The sequence below is a fragment of the Mirounga angustirostris genome, unplaced genomic scaffold (assembly GCF_029215605.1).
Source record: "Mirounga angustirostris isolate CCGP_5_RB_7025 unplaced genomic scaffold, mMirAng1.0.hap1 SCAF_4, whole genome shotgun sequence".
Classification (NCBI taxonomy): Eukaryota; Metazoa; Chordata; class Mammalia; order Carnivora; family Phocidae; genus Mirounga; species Mirounga angustirostris.
Window position 1 is genome coordinate 157167028 of NW_026991712.1, and position 21225 is coordinate 157188252.

The 21225-nt window shown below is 41.0% G+C and overlaps 1 protein-coding gene across 2 annotated transcripts; it reads right to left on the reverse strand.

The window, feature by feature from the left end:
* Positions 1 to 1061: 1061 nt before the first annotated feature.
* Positions 1062 to 21225, reverse strand: YBX1 (Y-box binding protein 1). 2 transcript variants are annotated; one of them, XM_045897928.3, is made up of 8 exons: positions 20910 to 21225; positions 20168 to 20231; positions 9932 to 9965; positions 7047 to 7136; positions 6445 to 6747; positions 6103 to 6185; positions 2165 to 2430; positions 1062 to 1448 (listed from the first exon to the last, which is right to left on the reverse strand). In XM_045897928.3, the coding sequence occupies exons 1-7, from the start codon at positions 21073 to 21075 to the stop codon at positions 2196 to 2198; spliced, it is 975 nt and encodes a 324-aa protein (XP_045753884.1). In that variant the 5' UTR covers positions 21076 to 21225; the 3' UTR covers positions 1062 to 1448; positions 2165 to 2195. The 2 variants fall into 2 exon arrangements, with proteins under 2 accessions (XP_045753884.1, XP_045753885.1); XM_045897929.3 differs by lacking the exon at positions 7047 to 7136.

A 21225-nucleotide genomic window follows, 5' to 3' on the forward strand; every position in this document is an offset into this window, starting at 1 on the left:
TGAAAATTCTTGTCAGATTTCTTGGTTAGCAAAAGCAATGTCGTCTTTCCTAAAAAGTGGTATGGTATAATGCAAAATTTTGAAAAGGACTACCTGTAGTGGATATTTAACCAATATTGTTATTTCTATGATACATACATATCCTAGGTATGTAATTATAAAAAATATACTTTATATACCAGCGCAATGCAATCTTGGTTGTGAATTCTGAGCATGTTCTGGAAAGGGGCACCACCAACTGGATTTACACAGAACTGCAAGACTCTTGGAAGTATCCTCTAAATCCCCAGCAACTTTTCACCCTGGGCCCAAAAAACTGACCAGGATGATCCCAAATGAACACCTAGCAAGACATTGTATAAAAATAACTAGAACAGGGGCTCCTGGGTGGCTCAGTCGTTAAGCATCTGCCTTCAGCTCAGGTCATGATCCCAGGGTCCTGGGATCCAGCCCATCACGCTCCCTGCTCGGCTGAAGCCTGCTTCTCCCTCTCCCACTCCCACTCCCATCCCACTCCCCCTGCTTGTGTTCCCTCTCTCGCTGTCTCTGTCAAAAAATAAAATCTTTAAAAAAAGAATAACCAGAACAGGTTTAGGTTAGAAGGGAGTTGAGACCACAAAATTATTTTCACCAACCTCCGTATTCTTTAGCAAAAGTCTTCCTATATGTATTACATCTGTTATCAGAGTGAGCCTGTTTACTGAGCACAACCAGGCTCTGTGGCAGGCTGAAGTAACTCTTCCACAAGGACAGAAGTAAGTGGCTTGTAGGGATTAGAATCCAATTAGTGCATGCTAGAGCATGCCCTCTCCCCTTTACCACTGTCCCTCAGTAAAAACAACTTATGAAAAGGAAAATGGCCTTTTCTATCATAGTAAATGTTTTCTGATGTTTAGTAGGAGCCCACAGGTATGTCACTTAAAGAATTATACATTTTAAGGAAATTTCCAAGTAATCCAGTGAGTACCATCTATCTGCTGCTAGGTTTAAGCTAAGGGTCCTATGGCTACCTAAGGACTTACAAACTAAAATTAAGACAAGACAGAAATATACACAAAGACAATTATTTAAGACCTTTATTAACGGGTGCTTGCCGTTTGTTGATTTTTTTGAAAAAATCAAGTTGTAAACTTTTTATTACAAATTAAAAATGAGGTTCTTAAAAATCTCAACTTGACCAGATATGAAACAATTTAAAAACCTTTAAAGGTGTATTGAGAAAAACCAGGTTTTTTTTTTTTTTTTTTTAAAAAACACGTTTGTCATTACCAAAAAGAGACGTCTTTAGGTAAAAATAATAAAAACCCCATGCTGCATAGATAATGCAGATAGTTCTATTTATCTGGTCAGTGGGCAAAAAGCAAGCACTTAAGGTCTTCAGCTCCAATCTTTTGTTCATTTCTTATTGCTGGAATTTCATCTTCATTTCTTCGTGTTGGATGACTAAACTGAAAAAAAAAAAAAAATTAAAAATTAAAATAAATTTAAGATTATCTTGCACAATTGACTACGATGTTCTTGGTATACACCAAATTGCTCCAGATCACATTAGCTAAGTAGGGAAGGTATTAACAAATCTATTTCTTTATCACAAGACACTGATCCAACAGGGGTGGACAATGCTCTGTGACAAGAATGGCTACTGTCAGGTTCTGGATGACCTTTTGCCACCCAGAAAATAATAGAGGGGAAAAAACCAAAAGTATCACTGGCTGGAAATGACAATTCCAAAGCCAAACAGAGACAATTACATGCTTCTCAGTATCAAGTAAAAAACTGAATGCAAAGGAATCCCTTTAGAACTGATATAATGTCAACTGCCACTTTCCCCCAAAGAGACTACACTGCTCATCACCACGCAGGTTATTAATTCTGGTAAGCTATCCCACCTCTTTTTGAAAATAAACACAATGTCGTCATTCTTCTTAGGGTAAAGTTATAGCAAGACTCGTCCGCTTACTGGTGAAATCACAGACTTCATTCAGAACAGCTGACAAAAGGCTCTAATACTTGCCATGACCCAAACTGGATATACCTAGGTAATTTGAAGAGGACTGTGGCTGAAAGACAACCTAAATAACAATGGCTCATCTTACCTGATAAACTGAGATTTTTCACCACCCATGACTGGTCAGAGGCCAGAAGGCCACCTACACCTACTTACCCGGATGATGGTAGAGATGGTAAGCCGGCATTTACTCAGCCCCGCCCTGCTCAGCCTCGGGAGCGGACGAATTTTCAGCTGGTGGATCGGCTGCTTTTGTCTCTTTGCCATCTTGTGGTTTAGGGTTTTCTGGGCGTCTGCGTCGGTAATTGAAGTTGCGGCGGTACCGACGTTGAGGTGGCTGCTGACCTTGGGTCTCATCTCCTTGATTTTCCTTATCTTCCTCATTGCCATCCTCTCTAGGCTGTCTTTGGCGAGGAGGACCCCTGGAATGAACATTGTGCAAAGTTGAAACGACAAATAAAACCTTCATTCTTTAATCCACCCACCAACGCTCTCACTTGGGTCAGTCAACTAAACACCGTATCTGGCCTGTTTTCCAAAACTTGGTTCCTATTTCACAAACCGAATGGGATAACTGAGCAAGGATTTCGAAGTGTCAATTAGAAGATGGGCATTTAAAACTGGTTTTATGAACTAGCCAACTTTTACTCACAGTAGAACGATTACAAAATTAATCCTGAAACTACTAGAAGTCGCACACCACCAGACACTTTGATCAGTCATTTTAAATGGGCTCCATGGTAACCAGGTTTGGGAACAAGCGCTACTAATCCTTTACCGATAGATGAGCACTTGCTAAAAAGGCATGATATCAAAAAACAAAAGATGCTCTCTCTATATAAATCAAAAGACACAGCAACCAATGGTCAGTAAGGAAATGCAATTCAAAACAGAGACCACTTCATACCCACACCAAGATGGCCATAATCAAAAGATCAGAAAACCACCAGTGTTGGTGAGGATGTGGAGACACTGGAACCCTCATACGTTGCTGGTGGGAAGGTAACAGTGCAGCAGCTTTGGAAAATAGCCCGGCAATTCCTCAAAATATTAAAGAGTCAATGTGACCCAGCAGTTCCACTCAGAGGTCTATACACCCAAGAAAGTATCCATTTCCTGATTACCAGTAACAAAGATGTACAATCCAAGTGCCCATTAGCTTACTAAGGAAGAAACAAAACAGGACATCCATGCAGTGGACCCTGATTTATCCAGAAAAGGCAGACTGGTAGTAGCCAGGGGCTGGGGTACAGGGAAATGAGTAACTGTTAATGGACACAAGGGTATTTTTCTGGCTCAGGGCGGGTGAAGGAGTGAAAACATCTGATAGTGGTAATGGTTGCATAACTGCGTGAATACTAAAATCCAGAGTTGTACACTTAGAAAAAACTTCAAATTTACATTCTAGCAATATTATGTTTCAATAGCCTGAAATTAAAGATTTCAGGACCAAAGAAAGTGTCAAGATTTCTATCACCAAGGGAAGATTAGAATTGCTTTTGCTGGTGACTATGTCAGAAAGCAGAGGTTTTCTTGGCCTTTCTTCGATCACAGTACCCCAGAAACATCAAGATTAGTAGCATGCCTTTTATACCTATTGGTCATCATGGGCTCCAACTAATTCCCTTCCTCTTTTCCGGAAACCCTGTTCCTAGTTTTGGGACCTCACAGCCAGTCTTTGGCAAAACTCTTCTGGCTCTTCCCCGAAGCCTTCAAGTGTGGCTGCTTCACCCCACTGTCGCTTCAAAGTCAATTTCCCCTTCTTTTTAAAACTCTGAGCTTTTCAAATCTTACATACCATTTTACTATCCTTTTCCTGTTGTAGTTATCCTGACAACCCCAAATAACCTGAGCATTTAAAATTCTTTACCTCCTATCCAGTTGTTTTCTATCTGGGTTCTCCCCATTTTAAGCATTGCACTCTCCAAACACTCCTTTTCCTTTTCTCCTAGTTTAATTCCTTCCTGTTCTCCCATTCTTTATTTCCATTAGGGCTTATAATCCAGTGATCCTATGACTCTATCTCCCATTCTCCGTTAATATTTTTCTCCCTTCTTACCCAAGTATAAAGCCCACCATTAATTATGACCAATCCCAACCCCAGGATCTTCATTTGGATCAACAAATGCTGGACAAATTCAACCCTGCTCAATCTGAGCCTGCTGCTCAAAAATGGCTGGAAAATACAATCGTGCTGGGTGGACCCTGTAACCATTATTCTATTACTTCATTTCCCCTTTCTCTTCTAGAGATCATTTCACATCTTTGTCTCAAATTCCCCACACCTCTTCTCTTACCTCTCCCTCTCCTTCTGACTCCACTAGCACACCAATGCCCACATACTTTGGCTTCTTACATACAACACACCCAGAGTTCTTAGCAAATGGTCCACCACTCACTTATGGACAAAATCCTATCCTATCTGAAGACAATTCTAAGCAGTCACTTTCTACCAACTGTCTTCTGCTGCCATTTTTCAGCCTATGAATATGCCCAATTTCTCGAACAAAAATACTTTCGTAACACCACTCCTCCCTTTTACTTTGTATTTAGCACTGTCAACTTGCCTATCCATTCAAATGAGACTATTCCGTCTAACTTAAAAGGCAAACAACAAAACTGAAGCACTCAACAACAAAAATTCCCATGCTTTTAAAGACATCAATGAAGCTAACCCAAAAATGTAAGCAGCTTTATAGTGTAACACAAAGGTAAACCAAATTTTCTGCTGTTGGAACCAATGGATGTAATGTATAGACTGCCATGAGAGCCTATTTTAGACCAATTTTAAAAACACTGATCACTGTAAAAAATGATGTTGTTATATTATTTGCAATGTTTCAACAAGGTATCTCTGTCTAGGTTTAAAACTAGTTTGAACAATAGTTCAGTTCAGGATCAACAAAGCTCATCTGTCAGCATCAAAAATAATCTTCCCCACTCAACAGGGAAAACCCCACTGGATCTCCAACATCCAGCACATGGCTAACACAATCTCTTGGTGGAAATTTTAATGAACCAGAGCTGGAACTCCAGGCTATTTTCATGAAATAAAAACTCAGGACACGACACACATCACTGGAAACGAGAAAAGAAATTATAGACACTGGCTACTGCAAAACTCTCAATGCATATATACCGATGTATACTGCAATCTCAGCTGGGTTCCTAGTTCCTAAAGCTTCACTGCTCCACCTTCCTTGAAGTATTTTGAACATGGGTGTGTGTGTTCAGAAACCTTGCTTACAAAATCACAATGTATTTTAAAGACTTCTATATTGTATTTTGGATACTTTTACAGTAAGGAATTTCTTAAAACTTATTTGGGTCTGTACATTTAAAGCTGTTACATAAGTGATCATCAGTTAAGAGTTATTACTGTATTGCCTTAAGTATACAACCCGTTAGTTTTAGGGATTACATCTGGAGACTCAATGCTTTAATAAAAAGACCCTTAAAAGAAATAGCTGTTAACACCACTATATCCATCCACTGTGGGACAGACTGGGTATCTATTGCCTCAAATACACCAAACGTTTATATACTAAACATGTCTGGCTCATGGAACTCTTCTCTAGTTACTACTTTATTGGAGTGATTTCATTCTGCAACTTAAGGGTGACAAAAAAAACCTAAACTGAGAAGTGATTAATGGAAAATTATGCCATCTCAGAGGTGACACTATAGATTCTTCATTTATGATGAAGGTGCAATTCACATACTCCTAATGCTTTAAAGGCAATGCTTACCTTTACCTTTCTCCCTCCCAATGAAGCAGGTCTTAAACATATAACACAGGTTGAACTACTCTCTTACCTGTTCAAGACAAAAACTGAAATTCCATAACCTCATTGGGGGGGGCGGGGGAGAACCCACAACTGTATATAAAGTAGACCTCATCTATACAAGCTGTTTTTAACCAGTGCCAGCAAAGAACACACTCTCAAAGATAACTGACTTCGGGTTCACCTCTTTGGCATCTGACAAAAGAAAATGTTAAGTGTTAACAAATAAAATGATTCCAAAAGGCTACAGGAGAAGCATGATGCTGCTGAGTCCTAACATATGCTTGAGAAATTTAATACAAACCATACCTGCGGAATCGTGGTCTATAACCCCGATACATATTCTGTCTCACTGGTCTACCTTGTTCTCCTGCACCCTGGTTGTCAGCACCCTGAAAAGACAATCAAGCTGACTCAATCAGTAACAGTAAAAACCCAATCAGACAAATCCAAAGTCTGCATACAGGAGTTAAAAATAAATCAATCATCTAGTAACTATAATTATACTATAATCTTTCAGAAATCAAAAAATGCTTCCCATTAGATTAATTGCTCCAATATAGGGGAAGACACCCAGAAAATGCTTAAAATGCAGTCCTATTTAAAGTTATTGCATGCTGTTCATTCTTTTACTTTTTGGTGAAAACTTACTTCCATCACTTCTCCCTGCACAGGAGGGTTGGAATACTGTGGTCGACGCCCATAGGGTCTCCGCATGTAGTAAGGTGGGAACCGTCGCCTGCGGTAGGGCCGGCGCTGTTGGGCCTGGCCTTCGGGAGCACTTTCCGATCCCTCGTTCTTTTCCCCACTCTCACTATTCTGGTAATTCTGCTGGTAATTGCGTGGAGGACCCCTGCGACGTGGATAGCGTCTATAATGGTTACGGTCTGCTGCATATTTACTGCCTTGCACTGGAACTCCACCAGGGCCTGTCACATTTGCTGCCTCCGCACCCTACAAAAGCCATCATATATTGACAGTGACAACAGAATTAAGTACACTTAATAAAATTTACACAAAACAAATAAAAAAGGGTCTATGTGGCCAGGGGTGCATAGAAATGATTAAATATCAGTTCCTCACTGTTCTGAAGAGATTGCCCTCTAACTGCAGCCAGCACATTAGGCTTGATGCACCTGTGTTCATGTGGTCACCTGACCCATCCATCCACATTAGAGCCACCATCCTAACGGATGAGATCTCCAAAATATTTCCATACTGAAGTCAAACCTTTACACAAAAAGCATCCTCACCTTTTCTCCTTCAACAACATCAAACTCCACAGTCTCTCCATCTCCTACACTGCGAAGGTACTTCCTGGGGTTATTCTTCTTTATGGCAGTCTAGTAATATCACATTCCAAAAATAGATTAACAGGGGAGAATAATGTGCTTTTTCATTCAAAATGTACCAGAGTCAATATTATTTTAGCTTGGATATACACTTAAAATTAGCTTTAAATAAGACCAAACCGTCAATAAATTTAGGAAAACAGGGACCAATGTACCCCCAACCTCAACCAAAATGCTCTGATCTTACAAGGCCCCAGCATTTTCCAAACTAAAGCAAGTAATTTAACACTCAAGACACAACAATATGTATTTTTTAAAAATGCCTTTTGCAAAAGCATCATATGTAGCTTTAAACAAAATGAGGATATCCATCTATCCCCCAAAGACTGCACTTAATAGTAGAAGCTAGCCCCACACAGGGCCAGTTTAGATGACAGGCGAGTTTAGTTTTGCATGCTTCAAAGTTGACCAAACCAACTTTGTCCCTGTGTTAACCATATCAAACTCAATTACAAATGTCAACCAAAATCCCTTCCAACTGGTCTGTGATACTTCAATGGAAATGCAATTCACATGTATTGACTATGCGCCACTCTTTACATTATCTGACCACACGGGATAGTCGGTTATTACCTCCTCAGAATACAATAAATCTCACATTGTTACTTGTTCTCTAGACTGCTACAACTAAGTAAAAGGGGGAAGAATAACATCTCACGTTTGGGTGTAATATAATAAAGTTCCTTCATGCATTACCTGATCAATCTCTTTATGACAATGATGTGAGGTATTATTACTCCTTTTTTACAAATAAACAGGCTTTTAAAAGTTACGTGACTTGCCCAAGGTCACACAGCTTAAGTGGCACAGTATGGACTTTTCTAAATCCAGGTCTTGGGACTCCAAATCCCGTGTTCATTCTACTACATCACAGCAGTATCCATTACAGGATCACTCATGCATTTCCATTCCATAGGAGGCAGGACAACCAACAAAGCTGAAGCCAATTAAGCTAAGTTGCCCAGAACTGCAGTCTCCTTGATACACTAAGACCTGAGCATCCAAAGTCCCAAGAAACAACTAAATGTTGAACCACTTCCAAAATAAAGAGGAAAGCATATTGGTGACACCTGTGGGTCAGTACCAAGTGGGTGACATGCATTCAGCCAAATAATTGATCTCATCTGTCATCTAAACTGTCACAAAGTTTTCATACCTTCCATATATAGCCAACTCTCAATTACCTGCAGTCATAGGGGATAGCAGAAGTATGGATAATTACAATCTAAGAACATATTTTGGTCAGCATCTTCAGAACACCCCAATCTCCCCAAACCCTTTTGTGCTGACAAATAACAAGACTGACCTGCCTTGCTGTCTCTTGTTCCTAAATGTGCATATTCCTTTGAACATGCAGAAGTAAGGAACACAAAGGAGTTGGCATTCAATTTTATAAAACATTTGTTTTAAAAATAACATTAAGCAGTCCTATATTTATGTTTAGGATTAATTTTTTAAAGTTCATTTTTAAAAAAAAGTAATCTATACACCCAAAATGGGGCTAAACCCATGACCCCGAGATCAAGAGCCTCAAACTCTTCCTACTGAGCCAGCCAGGTGCCCGTATGTTTAGAATTTAAATGTTTCCATACTTATATATTTGACCCTGGGATTTTCTGATAAGGTTTTGGACATACCAGAAATTGACCTGGCTCCCTTGATTGCCACTGAATGCTGTATAGGACATCTCAGAAAGCGACAAAGCACCAACCTCAGATAGCCCTTCCTAAGAAAAGTATGCTGCCATCCAAGCTCACACCTGCCTGAATAACAGTGTTGAGTGTGAAAACTCTCTTTTGATGTCTGGATAAAAAGTACAAAAAAGTGGTTAAAAAGTTCTTAGAGTGATTTTCAATGTAAGATAATATTATAACGGTCTTGGTGAAAAAACTGCAGTGCACACAACTATACATACACAACTGTGTTCTTCCTATCCAATGCACACCTGTGAGGATAATGAAGTCCAACGGAGCCCATGAGATAAACTTAAGTTTGAGATATTAGTGTTTACACTGTAGTGGCTTGCTTTAATAAAAGTAATCCTTAATGCTCACTTCCCAAAATATTTTTCTTAAATGCACTTGTGAAATTTCAGCATATGGCACCTAATCCCATGTTAGTTTTTTCCTCTTAAAACACTGAAGCCTATCTAATTATTTAATGAGTAAATTACCAACTTTTGTCACACTGCCTTTTCACTCAATCCTAAACTAGTGAGGATTTATAAATTTTCCAAACCAACCAAAATTCTCAAAAATAATTCCCAAAGTGCTTTAGAATAAACAGAAGGACCTAGGCTAACTCTGCTGGTGTTCTAGCATTCACTTCAAATTTATGTTTTGCAGCTGAGTCCTATTTTCCCCGATTATTGTGATTTGTCCTTACCAGAGAGGTAAAAACCTGACAGTGTTTGAAAACACCCCACCAAAGGTTCTGTGTGTTTATAGCAAAATTAGTTCAAGTTTAGGTTAATGGAGATTTTTTTCTTCCTCTGAAATTGGGTTTTAAAATTTGGTATGAGTTGAGCACATTTCCACATTTAAAAAAGCCAGAGCTATTAACAAAATACCCATTTGAAACATCTATCTTAATTAAGTAAACCGCCAATATGATGTTTCAATGTATACATTTAAGCATGCTCCCACTGTTCCTGTGGGAGCTAAATTGTTGGTTGGTTGGATATAATAACCTTTTTGCAAGGAACAATAGTTGAGATAACATCCACCCCTTTCTTTCTTCTCACGTCCCTTAAAACTAGGATTGTAAACATTCACACGAGCACTCACCTGGTGTACAAATACATCTTCCTTGGTGTCATTCCTGCAAGACAGAACCAAGTTGAACAAGTCAGTAAATGCAATACACTTCATGTTGCCAAAGGTTAAGAGTAAGTGTGGTTCTTTGTGCACTTCCCTATTTTTCCTATTGTTAAAGACTTTCTGACTGCCAACCAGTCACCAGGAAATATAAAGCAGAAACATAGTTTTTGTTTCATTTTTCTTGAGGAAGCAGTTGCCAACAGTTGTAAACCTCACTACCTGCAGAAGGATTAAAAAAAAGTCTGTGACCTACTAAGCCATTAAGGCTATTAAGAAGGTTTAAGTGACTAGCAACTATCACTCCTTATGATCCTACCAAACATTACCAACTTCCCAGCATACACCACTCTTACTCCATCCATGTGGCAACAAGCATTGTACTGGAGAACTAAGGAGGTGAAAATGAATGAGACAGTTTCCTACTAGCACACACACCCCTTCACTTCGTATCAGAAACCATTTTACAGCAATCATTAAATATCTAGTCAAACTGTGCTAAAGAAATATGGTTGAAAATATCTGCTTTACAACTTCAAAAGTAGTGTTAAAGGAGGAAACATCTGCCCTTAAGTCTTAAAGAAGTTTACTGGAAAATGAGAAAAATGTTCCAGAGGTAGACAGAAAGGAGGTCATAAACCTGGGTAAAGCAGCAACTAGCAAATTCAATGCAAGCAGAGTCCAAACTGGCTGAAGCATGAGGAATATGGTTGTGGGTGGGGGAGGATAAAGAATAGGGGCTAAACGATCACCACGTAGGCAGAGGAGGTCCCAAAGGCTTTTGAGTAGACAAATATGCCATAACATCAGATGTTAAAATTTGGTGGCTATTAAGAGAAATTTCAAATACAAGAGGAGCCCAGTTAGTTCTAGTAACTACTCTAGAAGCCCAGACCGGGACTGATGGAAGCCTAAATTAAGGGGCTATGTGTGAGGGAATTTATTTGAGGGTTTGCTTTCTTGAGGTAAAAATGGAATGGGAGAATGAACTTATTTTAGCTAGGACATCACAGTTAAGATGATGATACTATATAAGCAAAATCCACAGGAGGAGAAACCATTTTCCAGACCTTTATCAACCTCCTCCGCCCTTTTCATTTTGTCCAGTAGGTCAGAGAGAGAATGGGCTCAATAAGAGTTCTAATGTTTAATGACAGAAGGAACAAAGGTTGCAATGAACTAGACGGACTGGCTTACTGACTGTTGGCTCCTTGCTGAACCGTGGAGCAACAAAAATGCGCCAAAGAATCCACATAGCTTGGATTATCGTAACATGAGGACATTTCATTTATGGGAACAGAATTTTAAATCTTCAAAAGAAAAATCTACAAACACCCAGAATACTGCAAAAGCTACTCAAGGCAACTGATTAAAAACTGACCTTTAAAAGCTAGTTAAATACTAGGAAACCTAGGGAATTAATGGTTGCCACAATGCCTATCTGTCAAATAGGTCCACAGGCATCCCACAAAGTTCATAGCCATCACTATTAAATTCTCATCTCCAACACTGGGACTGAATTCCAAACCCTGGGGCCCTAAGGAGAAGTGCAACAAAAATCTGGTAGAGCAGGAAAGGTGGGTAAAGTCTAGAAAAGGAACTCTCAACAGGGGCAGTGCTGACCACCATAGGCCGTTTAAAGTTGTTCCGAAGATGGGCACTATTTGCCATAATTGGGGTGAAGGATGTCAGGCTTGCTGGAGGACTAGGTAAAGAATTATTTGGTATCCTAGTGGACTTTCATGTAAGTACATTTATTATAACTTGAGTTTTGAATCTGGTATTTTACAGTTTTAATATGCATTAAATTTACAAAAAATGCAACTTCCATGGAGAGAAATTTTCATTTATTGATAATGCCACTTGTGTATCTGGGTAGCCAACACATCATTTATCAGTTGGTCTCTGTGGTAGCACTATCCATGTCTTCTAATATAGTTGCAAATAGCTATGTACATATACACTATACACTACAATAAAAAGAAATACAAGTAGTTATCTATAAATTTTACTTCAAGGTTGTAAAAGGAATTAGAAAATTTACCAACTATTTATCTAGTAGTTAGAACAATCTTTTTTCTCTAAAAGATTTTTATTTGAGATAGTGAGAGAACACAAGCAGGGGGAAAGGGAGAAGCAGGCTCCCTGCTCAGCAGGGAGCCCAATGTGGGGCTCCATCCCAGGACCCTGGGATCACAACCCGAGCCCAAGGCAGATGCCCAACCGACTGAGCCACCCAGGCATCCCTAGAACAATCTTCTTTAAAACAGTACAAGGTAGGCAATAATACACACAATGCATCCCCTGAAAGACAGCTTAAGATGTTCCGTGGGTACAAAGATATGTAGAAACCAATAAAAGGTTCATTAATGATGTGCCAGACAACAGCACTCACTTACAATGTTGACAACCAGCCAACCTATTAGGGAATTAACATGGCCAAAGCGTATCTCGATTTTAGGAAAAAACTTGACGACCGCTCAAAGAAATGCAGTTTTAGCCTAGATAGAACACTATAATCTGGATGCATTAAATCAATCTAGTTACAATTTAAGTGACTATGCAGAAATTCAAGGTACTGCTAAAAGGAAACCCAATTTTTAGTCCTCATTCCACTATTAACAGCTGTGCAACCTTGGAAAGCTGTCTCATCTGCAAAATTGGATACAACAGCTTACCTTACTGAGGATTTAAGTTCCAGATATTGTTCCAAATGCTTTAACTATACATACCATTCAATCCTCACAATCCTGAGGTAGACACTATCATAACCCTTTCCATACATTAGGAAAATGAAGTACGTGTTCATCTGCTCAGTGGTATAATTTGACTCCACAGGCCCTGATCTTTACTATTTTAAAAACTCAAAAAGGACCAGTTCAGAATCTTCACATTTTCAGCTCTTGAGGCAACTTACAGCAATATGGTCTCTCCATTTTTTGGGAGGACAACAACAAAGGGCAAGCACCCCTACATCCTCACTTTCATTACACAGCTATTTGATTTAATGAGACCAAGGTTCTCCTATGTATCTCCTCCCCCAGTGTAAAAACCATTTTGGGCTCACAAGCCATATAAAAACAGATGCTGAGTGGTAATTTCTTGACCCCTATCTATAGTAATACTGGAGAAAAATGCATGCTCATGGCTACGAGAGATCTTACTGAAGAGGGAAAAGCAGCAATTAAAACAGGCTGACCAGGGTACCTGGGTGGCTCAGTCATTTAAGTGTCTGCCTTTAGCTCAGGTCATTATCCCAGGGTCCTGGAACTGATCCCATGTGGGGCTTTCTGCCCATGGGGAGTCTGCTTCTCCTTCTCCCTCTGCCCCTCCCCCCTGCTCGTGCTCTCTCAAATAAGTGAAATCTTTAAAAAATAAAATAAGCTGATCAAAATGGATCATCAAGAAGTATATTTTAAACCTTTAGCTATTGGGATGCACCTGGGTGGCTCAGTCAGTTAAGCGTTTGCCTTCAGCTTAGGTCATGATCTCAGGGTCCTGGGATAGAGCCCTGCGTCAAGCTCTCTCCTCAGCGGGGAGTCCACTTTCTCCCTCTCCCTCTGTACCCTCTCTTGCTCTCTCTCAATCAAATAAAATCTTAAAAAAAACTAACAAAACAAAATAAAAAACTAGCTATTACTAATGTAGTAAGGAAGAACAGAGACATTCCTAAGTACTGCACCTTACCTTTTGTGGTATATGCTGACAACCAACAGACATACTTCTAACTTTACCGAGGGTGGAAAATCACGGACAGGGCAGACTGGTATAGTAATAAGTAAGCTAGCTAGCTAGGGGTGCCTGGGTGGCACAGTCGGTTATGTGTGCAACTCTTGGTTTCAGCTCAGGTTGTGATCTCAGGGTCATGAGATCCAGTCCTGTGTTGGGCTCTGTGCTGAGTATGGAGTCTGCTTAAGATTCTCTTTCCCTTCTCCCTGTCCCCCTCCCCCCACCCCAAAAATAAACAAATAAATCTTTAAAAAGCAGCTAGCTAGCTAGGAACTGTGCTAAGCACCACTAATAAAAATAAGACATGGCCTATCCTCAAATATTTCAACCTAGAAGGCCACCACCTTTGATCCAATGCAGCAGCTGAATTACCAAAACCTGTTTTCCACATATTGTAGTATGTTAAGTCCCACTGATCAGAAAGGAGGAAGAGGAAAGAGCAGGCAGTACACATAATACAGAGCAGTGGTTCAGCGTTCCTTACTAGAAGCACTGGAGCCAAGGTTAGAATCCTGGCTATCCCCATTACGACGCACCCCATCTGGGGCAAGTCGCCTTATTTGGACAATGGCGATGAAACAATACTTACCTAAAGACCACACTATAATCAAACCCAAGCCCATCCATACTGCTGCCACTTGAGACATTATTTTTACTGGCAGCCCAGTGCCTAGTACTGCTGTCCAAAAGATATAAAATCCAAGTTCGATACAGGTTCGTCCTGTTACCTTAAAGTTCACTTGATACCACTTCACTTGCATGAGAGGTTTCACAGGAATGCACTACTTTTGGATAGCAGGGGGAAATCTATATCTAGGTTTATTTTCTAATGGCCACAATAAAAAAAAGTAAAAGCAGGTAGAATTAGTTTTACCATTTAAACATGAACAATATAAAAAACTGAAGTATTTTCTTTTTTCATACTAAGCCCTCATAATCTGCTCTATATTTTACACTTCTGAAAAGTAGGTTCACAAATGCAAGCTGTTCATAAGAAAGTGGTTCAAAACAAACACTAAATTGGGTATCAGTTTTAAAATTCAAGTTAAAAAAAAAATGCTGTTTCTCAGATGTAAGAACCATGTTTCCATACAAGTCTAATGGTTACTGTACTTACTGGACAGCACAGGCCTACAATATTCTAACAGTGTCACTCCATACAGCACAGTCCTCCTGTTTTCCTGCACTCGGGTGTATGCTTTCTGCTGTATTCTTCTACCCCACTTCTTAAGTGCATTATTTATACTGAAAAATTTTCATAAAAACTCCACCTCTCAGGTTTTCTCACCTAACTACTAATATCGTCCTTATTCAGCAAATGAGGACACAGTATGGACTTCAAGGAAAAAAGAATCACAGCGGGAGGCTGAAGAAAAAAAGGAGTTACCATCTGAAGTTTGGAAAATGCTAAAGAAAAAAGAAATCCTGCTGGGATTTACAAATAGAAGTCTCTTAAAAGTTCCTAATGTAGTACAATGAAGATAAAAAAAAGTGTAGCCAACACTCAACTCCTATAGTACTAAATTTATCCAGATTAAAGTGTCTCAAAATGTCCTAAAATTTTAGGAAACCTTTTTTTGCCAGACCACAGCATTGCCTTAAGTGAAACCTAACATATAAGCTCACCTACCCATAACTAAATGCTCTTATGCTATTATCTTGTTGCAGAACCACACCAAGCCCTTTTAACAGCTTAAATTGCCCAACTGCACAAATTATTAATTCTAAGTCATAAAAACCTCTAGGATTTAGCATCCATATATACTCTATAACCCAAAGCATCCAGACACCAATTCCCAAGTTCTGCACATGGCCATAATAAACCCTACTTATCTTTTTACTTGTTTTCTATTAAACACTTCTTATGGCCAGCAGGCACACTATTTCCCACATTACTTTCTATCATTCTGCCTCAGTGAGCTGGACTGTAGAGGCTTCCAAGGGCTAAGACTGAAGGGTGGAAAACAGCAATAACAGCCCCAATACTTGGAAAACAGAAGGTAAGTAAGCTAGTTCTCTACTCCAGATTTCAAGATGAAAAGCTTTTACATATCAGTGACTTGGTCAACAAGGATGACTTCTGGCCAACTTAAGATCAGTAGCTAACACAACCAGCATGCAAATTAATCCTAAAGTGCCTTGTATGGAAGTCACTGCCTGAAGAGCCTCAGTTCTGGAATCAAAACAAAAACAACCCCTACCCAAACCAACAACCAATAACAGTGCTTTTCAAGACTGCCAATGATACACCGTGACTTGGGGACTACTTAGGTATCATTTTTTTATGCTTTCACCCACCCATCCTTCCTTAATAGCACACTACCAAGTCTTCCCTAGTGCCACAGCATTTAGTCAATTATGTTATAGACCATCCATGCCTTTTATAATTTAGAGATAACCTTACCATTTGTGATCAAGTTCAGTCTGATTTTAATTTAATAGTCCAGGAGACTTGGCAATCACTCTCCGACAGGTCTACAAATTTTTAAAACTAAGACCCAGGGAGTAAATATTTTAGGCCATGTCTGTCACATATTCTTATTTAAACAACCCTTAAAAAGAAAATCCATTCTTAGCTTGCAGGTCACACAAAGACAAAATTAAAAGATTCACAAGTGAGATAAGGGTCAAAGGCTCTCTCCTTTAATAGCTCAATTGCATCCCAGCATTAGCTATATTAAGGAAGTCCTTTTAATTTATAAAGCAAATCTGCACACTAAACTCTGTTACAGCACTACCTAACTACATGTAATAGGCAGTGCAAAAAGCAAAGTTTTTCAAATCTGGGGAACTAGTAAGTCAGCACACAGGAGCTCCAGTGACTGCTAGGTATCATCTAGGAAAAGTCTCTTGATGGCTAAAGAATAGCCACCCTAAGAAAGTATCTGTAACCGTGGACACCAACCATACTGAAGAGGACCAGGGCCTACTTTCAGGGACAGTGTAACAGCAGCTAGTGAACAAACTTCCAAGGCAGAAAATGGGAGTTCAAACCTTAGCTCTGCCACTTCCCACGCTTCCCGAGGCAAGTTACTCAACTTCTCTGCGTCTCAGTATAGTATTGACACCTCAGATTTTGAGGATTAAACGGCCTAGTTCACGTAAAGCATTTACAATAATGTCTAGTCTAAGCACTTGAGAAACATTAGCTACTTTTTTATGTGTCACCACTGTGTCCAGGAAGTCACCTTCATCAGTTACATACACAGGGAATCCCCAAAAGAACTAAATCTGACAGCCACAACTAGGTATTTTTCCTAAAGATAGCTAAACCCTTCCGTGGCTTAGTTTATTATACCTTTTCTTGGACCATGCGTAATAAACTCAAATGCACAGGCCAGGCAGGAAGAGCAGGCAGGGAGGTCAACAACAGGAGAAAACCAGACCTGACATACTGTGGTAAATAAGAGAATGTATGCCCCATTGAAAGATGGCAAATAAGAGAATGTATGCCCCACTGAAAGATGGCAATAATACTCGTGGCCATCTGATTTTATTTACATGGGACTTCAGGCCCCAAAGCTAAAATTCAGATCTTAAAAAGATGGTAATCTGAACATTTTGGAGATTATCTCCCTAATTTTAAACAGCAACAATTCATTCCAATTCTTTCTAAGATACTGTGTTATCCAAACAAAACATCTGGGGGTAGTTCAGTTAGTAGGTCACCAGTCTATGTCCTCTGCCCTATTGGATTCTCTTTGCTCCAAATTCCCTGCCCACCCCAAAACTCTAAGTACTCCGGAGAACAGAGAAGCATTCCTATGTGGTCACTATGAAAGACGCATGTCTCAATGAAAAACTGTTAAAACTGTTACTGATTCATGCCAACTTTTCACGAAATTTGATGAGCATGGATTATCCTCAAAAGAAGGAAGCAAAAGACAAAATCAGGTTTCCAGACTTAAAAAGCAGAGAACCAAACCCTGAAACCACTGACCCCTGTGGCATCCTTCTAATGACATCTTCAACAGTTTTGAGTGAAGCTTTTCATAATAAAATGAAATGGGGGGGGGTGTTAATAAACCCCTCTAGTAACATAATCCAATTACTGTTTTCAAGACACAGCATACTGAAGGACTAACCATGAATCTGTCAGAATTCTTAGATTCTGTAGCCAAAATGTTTGATGGTCTAAACTCTACACTCTTACTTAACACCTCTTACCCAAGAAAACATCAGAAGAAAATCCTTTAAAAAATAATTCTGATAAGGCTACATTATTTTCACAGGTAGTAATTTAGATCAAAACATTTACAACGAAAATACGTTTCTTTAAAATCAAAGTTTATATAAAAATTATCTTCTGTTTTCATTACAAAAATCTTAAGGACCATAATATAATTCAGAGAACTCCAAGGTTAAAATTATAGTCACAGCAATCATCTCAAACACTACATCCTCTCCTTTCTACAGAAGCAGCATGTGTCTGCTTCCCCCCAAACCCCCACCAAGAGCCAAGTGCCTACACACCCAACCAACTTGCAAACTACCAGATTATAGTTTTTTAAGACCCACATTTTCCCTTAATCAAGGCAAACCTCTCCTGGACTTAATTGTAGTCACATTTTACAGTGACTTAAAATCACTGAAATAACCAGTTTAGAAACACAAAGCACATTTAAATCAGTTAACGTGACAAAATAGTTGAGGTTAGGACAGTCCAAAGGATCATCAAAAGTCAATTTACATTTAACTTGCCCTGGAGGACAACCAATAGGGTTGATTCCAAGTTAGAAAAGAGAAAGTCAAGGAATGGCATCTCCTAAAATAATTTAGAGTATGTAAATAAACTACTTTTAGATTATCAATTGTTCACTTCAAAAATCATAACCTCTGTCCATTTAACAAAATGCAGCAAAACATAAGGCACATGGTACAATATCTAAAGCACATACAAACTACAATCTTACCACAGAAAAGCTGCAAATTACAGTCCCTTCTAATGTGTACACCAGCATTACATTGGGTAAAGGATTAAAGGCAGTGTTTTTCAAGGTATGGCCCACCAGACATAATCACCTGGAATTCTTGTTAAAAATGTACCCCTGACCCAATGAATCCAGGCTGGGAAGGGGAAGAACTCAGGAATTTGTATTTTTTTAACAACCTTCCAGGATAATAAGCCTACTTTAATTTGAAAACTATTGGTTTAAGGGTTAGGACAGTAAGGAGAGTCAGAGGGAAGTGCTAACATTCAGAGATCAACTAAGAAGTGGTCAAATGTAAGCACCCACGCATTCCCTTCCTTCATCACTAGTAACCCATTATTAAAAAACTGATGAAAAATGTAACCTTGGTATGTCACAAAAGCAGTGTTAAGAGTAGATGGAAGATTCCCAAAGATTTTGGAAGAAACAATGTTTCCCCACAATTGCAAACGTGGAAAACAGACCATCAAATGCTTACAATCTCTTCTGCTTTGAACATTTCCACAATTACTTCATGGTTGAGTAATGAAAGGTTTTCATCAGCCAATTAGGTCTGTCTTTAAGCTTGATCTTGCCCTCTTGGTTTCTTGCAGTAGTGTCTATTTCACATGCATTCAGCATTATGTCTTACTCTTAGGTGTTCTTTTAAAACATCTGGTTGTTTAATGCCTTCTAAAGTAAGAATTTAAGAAAACACCAAGATGACACTATGCCACCTGTAAGGCCAATATGCTATGAGCACACATCATGCTCTACACCCATATGCAACTGCACTAGTAGCCTTGCTTGGCAGCCATCTTGAAAATGATGCCCGGCTCACAAGGGAGACCACGAAGAAGAGTACAGTGTGTAGAACTGCACGTTACCATTACTATTGCTACAAACGATTCTAAGGACTAATCCTAAAGATAGGAACAAAAAAGTATGAGAAATAAAAACAGAAGGAGAAAGGCAATTTCTTCCAGATGCGACTGCAGGAACAAATAAAAACTACTGTAGTCCTAATGGGAAATTTATCCAAAGCATTCAAGACAGCATACATTGAAACGTTAAACAAAGGTGCTCTAACCTTAACAGTCAAGATGACAAATCTTGCACTATCAAATCTTGTTACCTCTAAAGGTTAAGGTGTTAGATATAACCTATATATACACTTATCAGTGGGTCACATCACGTTTTTCACTATCAATTTCAATAACGTATAAAAGAGTGACAAGGATAAAAATGCGCCTGAGAATCAGACTAGGTCCCAGTCTCCTCAGTTTGCCCTGTTAAGAGTTGGCTCACTCACTGCACTTGCCTTTTAAATTGCTCCGTACCTAAGACGACTATCAAACTGGTTTTAGATTAATATTTAGCTGCAAAACAAAGACCCTCTCTATAGATTGTCTAAATTCTTAATCCCTTCAGTCTTCAAGGAAAGCAAAATCTCACTACCAAGAAATAACAAGCTACACATGCTTACACCCTTCCAAGTCCGCAGAGCCTACCCACGGAGCAGAGCATGCAAAAGGTAGGACGGAGACTACGGTGGCGGTCATCTCACCTGTTGATGAAACCATATCCGTTTCTTACATTGAACCATTTTACTGTTCCCAAAACCTTCGTTGCTGGAGGAAAAAAAAAAAAAAACACACAAAAAACCCACGATTACCAGACATCCTTTCTTAAACCCGCCACGCTTGGGTACCCGGCCCGCGCGCGCTCCGCCGCGGCCCGCGACCACCTGACAGCCTTTCCCCTCCGAGGCCGCGCGCGGGCCCCACAGCACACGTGGGTGCGCTCGGGGCGGCGGAGGCCCGCAGGCAGGCCCGGGCCGCGGAGCCGGCGGGCGGGCGCGGCTGCTGGGCGGGGAGCACGTGAGGGAACGGGAAGCGCCCGGCCCACTCGGGCCTGCGTAGGCGGCGCGCCGCGCCCTCAGGGTACACGCGGAAGGGAGCGAGCTTGGGGGACGGAACAACGGCGTGCGGGCCTGAGCGCACGCGGCCGCCGGGGAGGGGAGGGACCCCGCCGCACACGCGGTCGGCGGCGCGCGGCCGCCCGGGGGGAGGGGCGCGGGGTCCGCAAGGGGCGCGAGAGGCGGCGCGCGCGCGCGCGCTAGCCGGGCACGCGGACCGGGGCGGGCCGGCGTCTGCGAGGGCGCGAGGGGGGAGGTTGGGGGAGGGGCGGCCGCGCGCCACCGAGTCGGTCCCCGCCGGCCGCGCGCCCGCCGGCTCGCCCCGCTTCGGGTAACGGTTCCGCCGCCAGGCTTCCCTACGGCCCCACCCCCGTCCCCGTCCGGCCCTCACCGATGACCTTCTTGTCCCCGCCGGCAGGCGCCGCCGATGTGAGGCCGCCCGGGCCGCCGCTCCCTGCGCCGCTGCCCGTGGTGCCGGGCTTGGTGTCGGCAGCGCTGAGGGCGGGGGCGGCGGGGGGGGCGGCGGGCGGCTGCTGGGTCTCGGCCTCGCTGCTCATGGTTGCGGTGATGGTGACTGGGGCCGGCTGCGGCAGCTGCGGCTCCTCCCGGGGTGTGATGGTAACTAGGCCGGCGGCGGCGGTGGGGCTGCTCAGGGCTCTCTGGGGTCCGCTCTCCGCTCCCGCTACCGATCGAACTAGCGAGAATGG

Excerpts from the sequence above, each read along its gene's own strand:
- YBX1 (XM_045897928.3), bottom strand. The coding sequence starts at position 21,075 with ATGAGCAGCGAGGCCGAGACCCAGCAGCCGCCCGCCGCCCCCCCCGCC. Across the intron at positions 9,966-20,167 it reads GGATATGGTTTCATCAACAG|GAATGACACCAAGGAAGATG; the intron begins GTGAGATGACCG and ends TCTGTCTTGCAG. Across the intron at positions 6,748-7,046 it reads ATGTTGTTGAAGGAGAAAAG|GGTGCGGAGGCAGCAAATGT; the intron begins GTGAGGATGCTT and ends TGGCTTTTGTAG.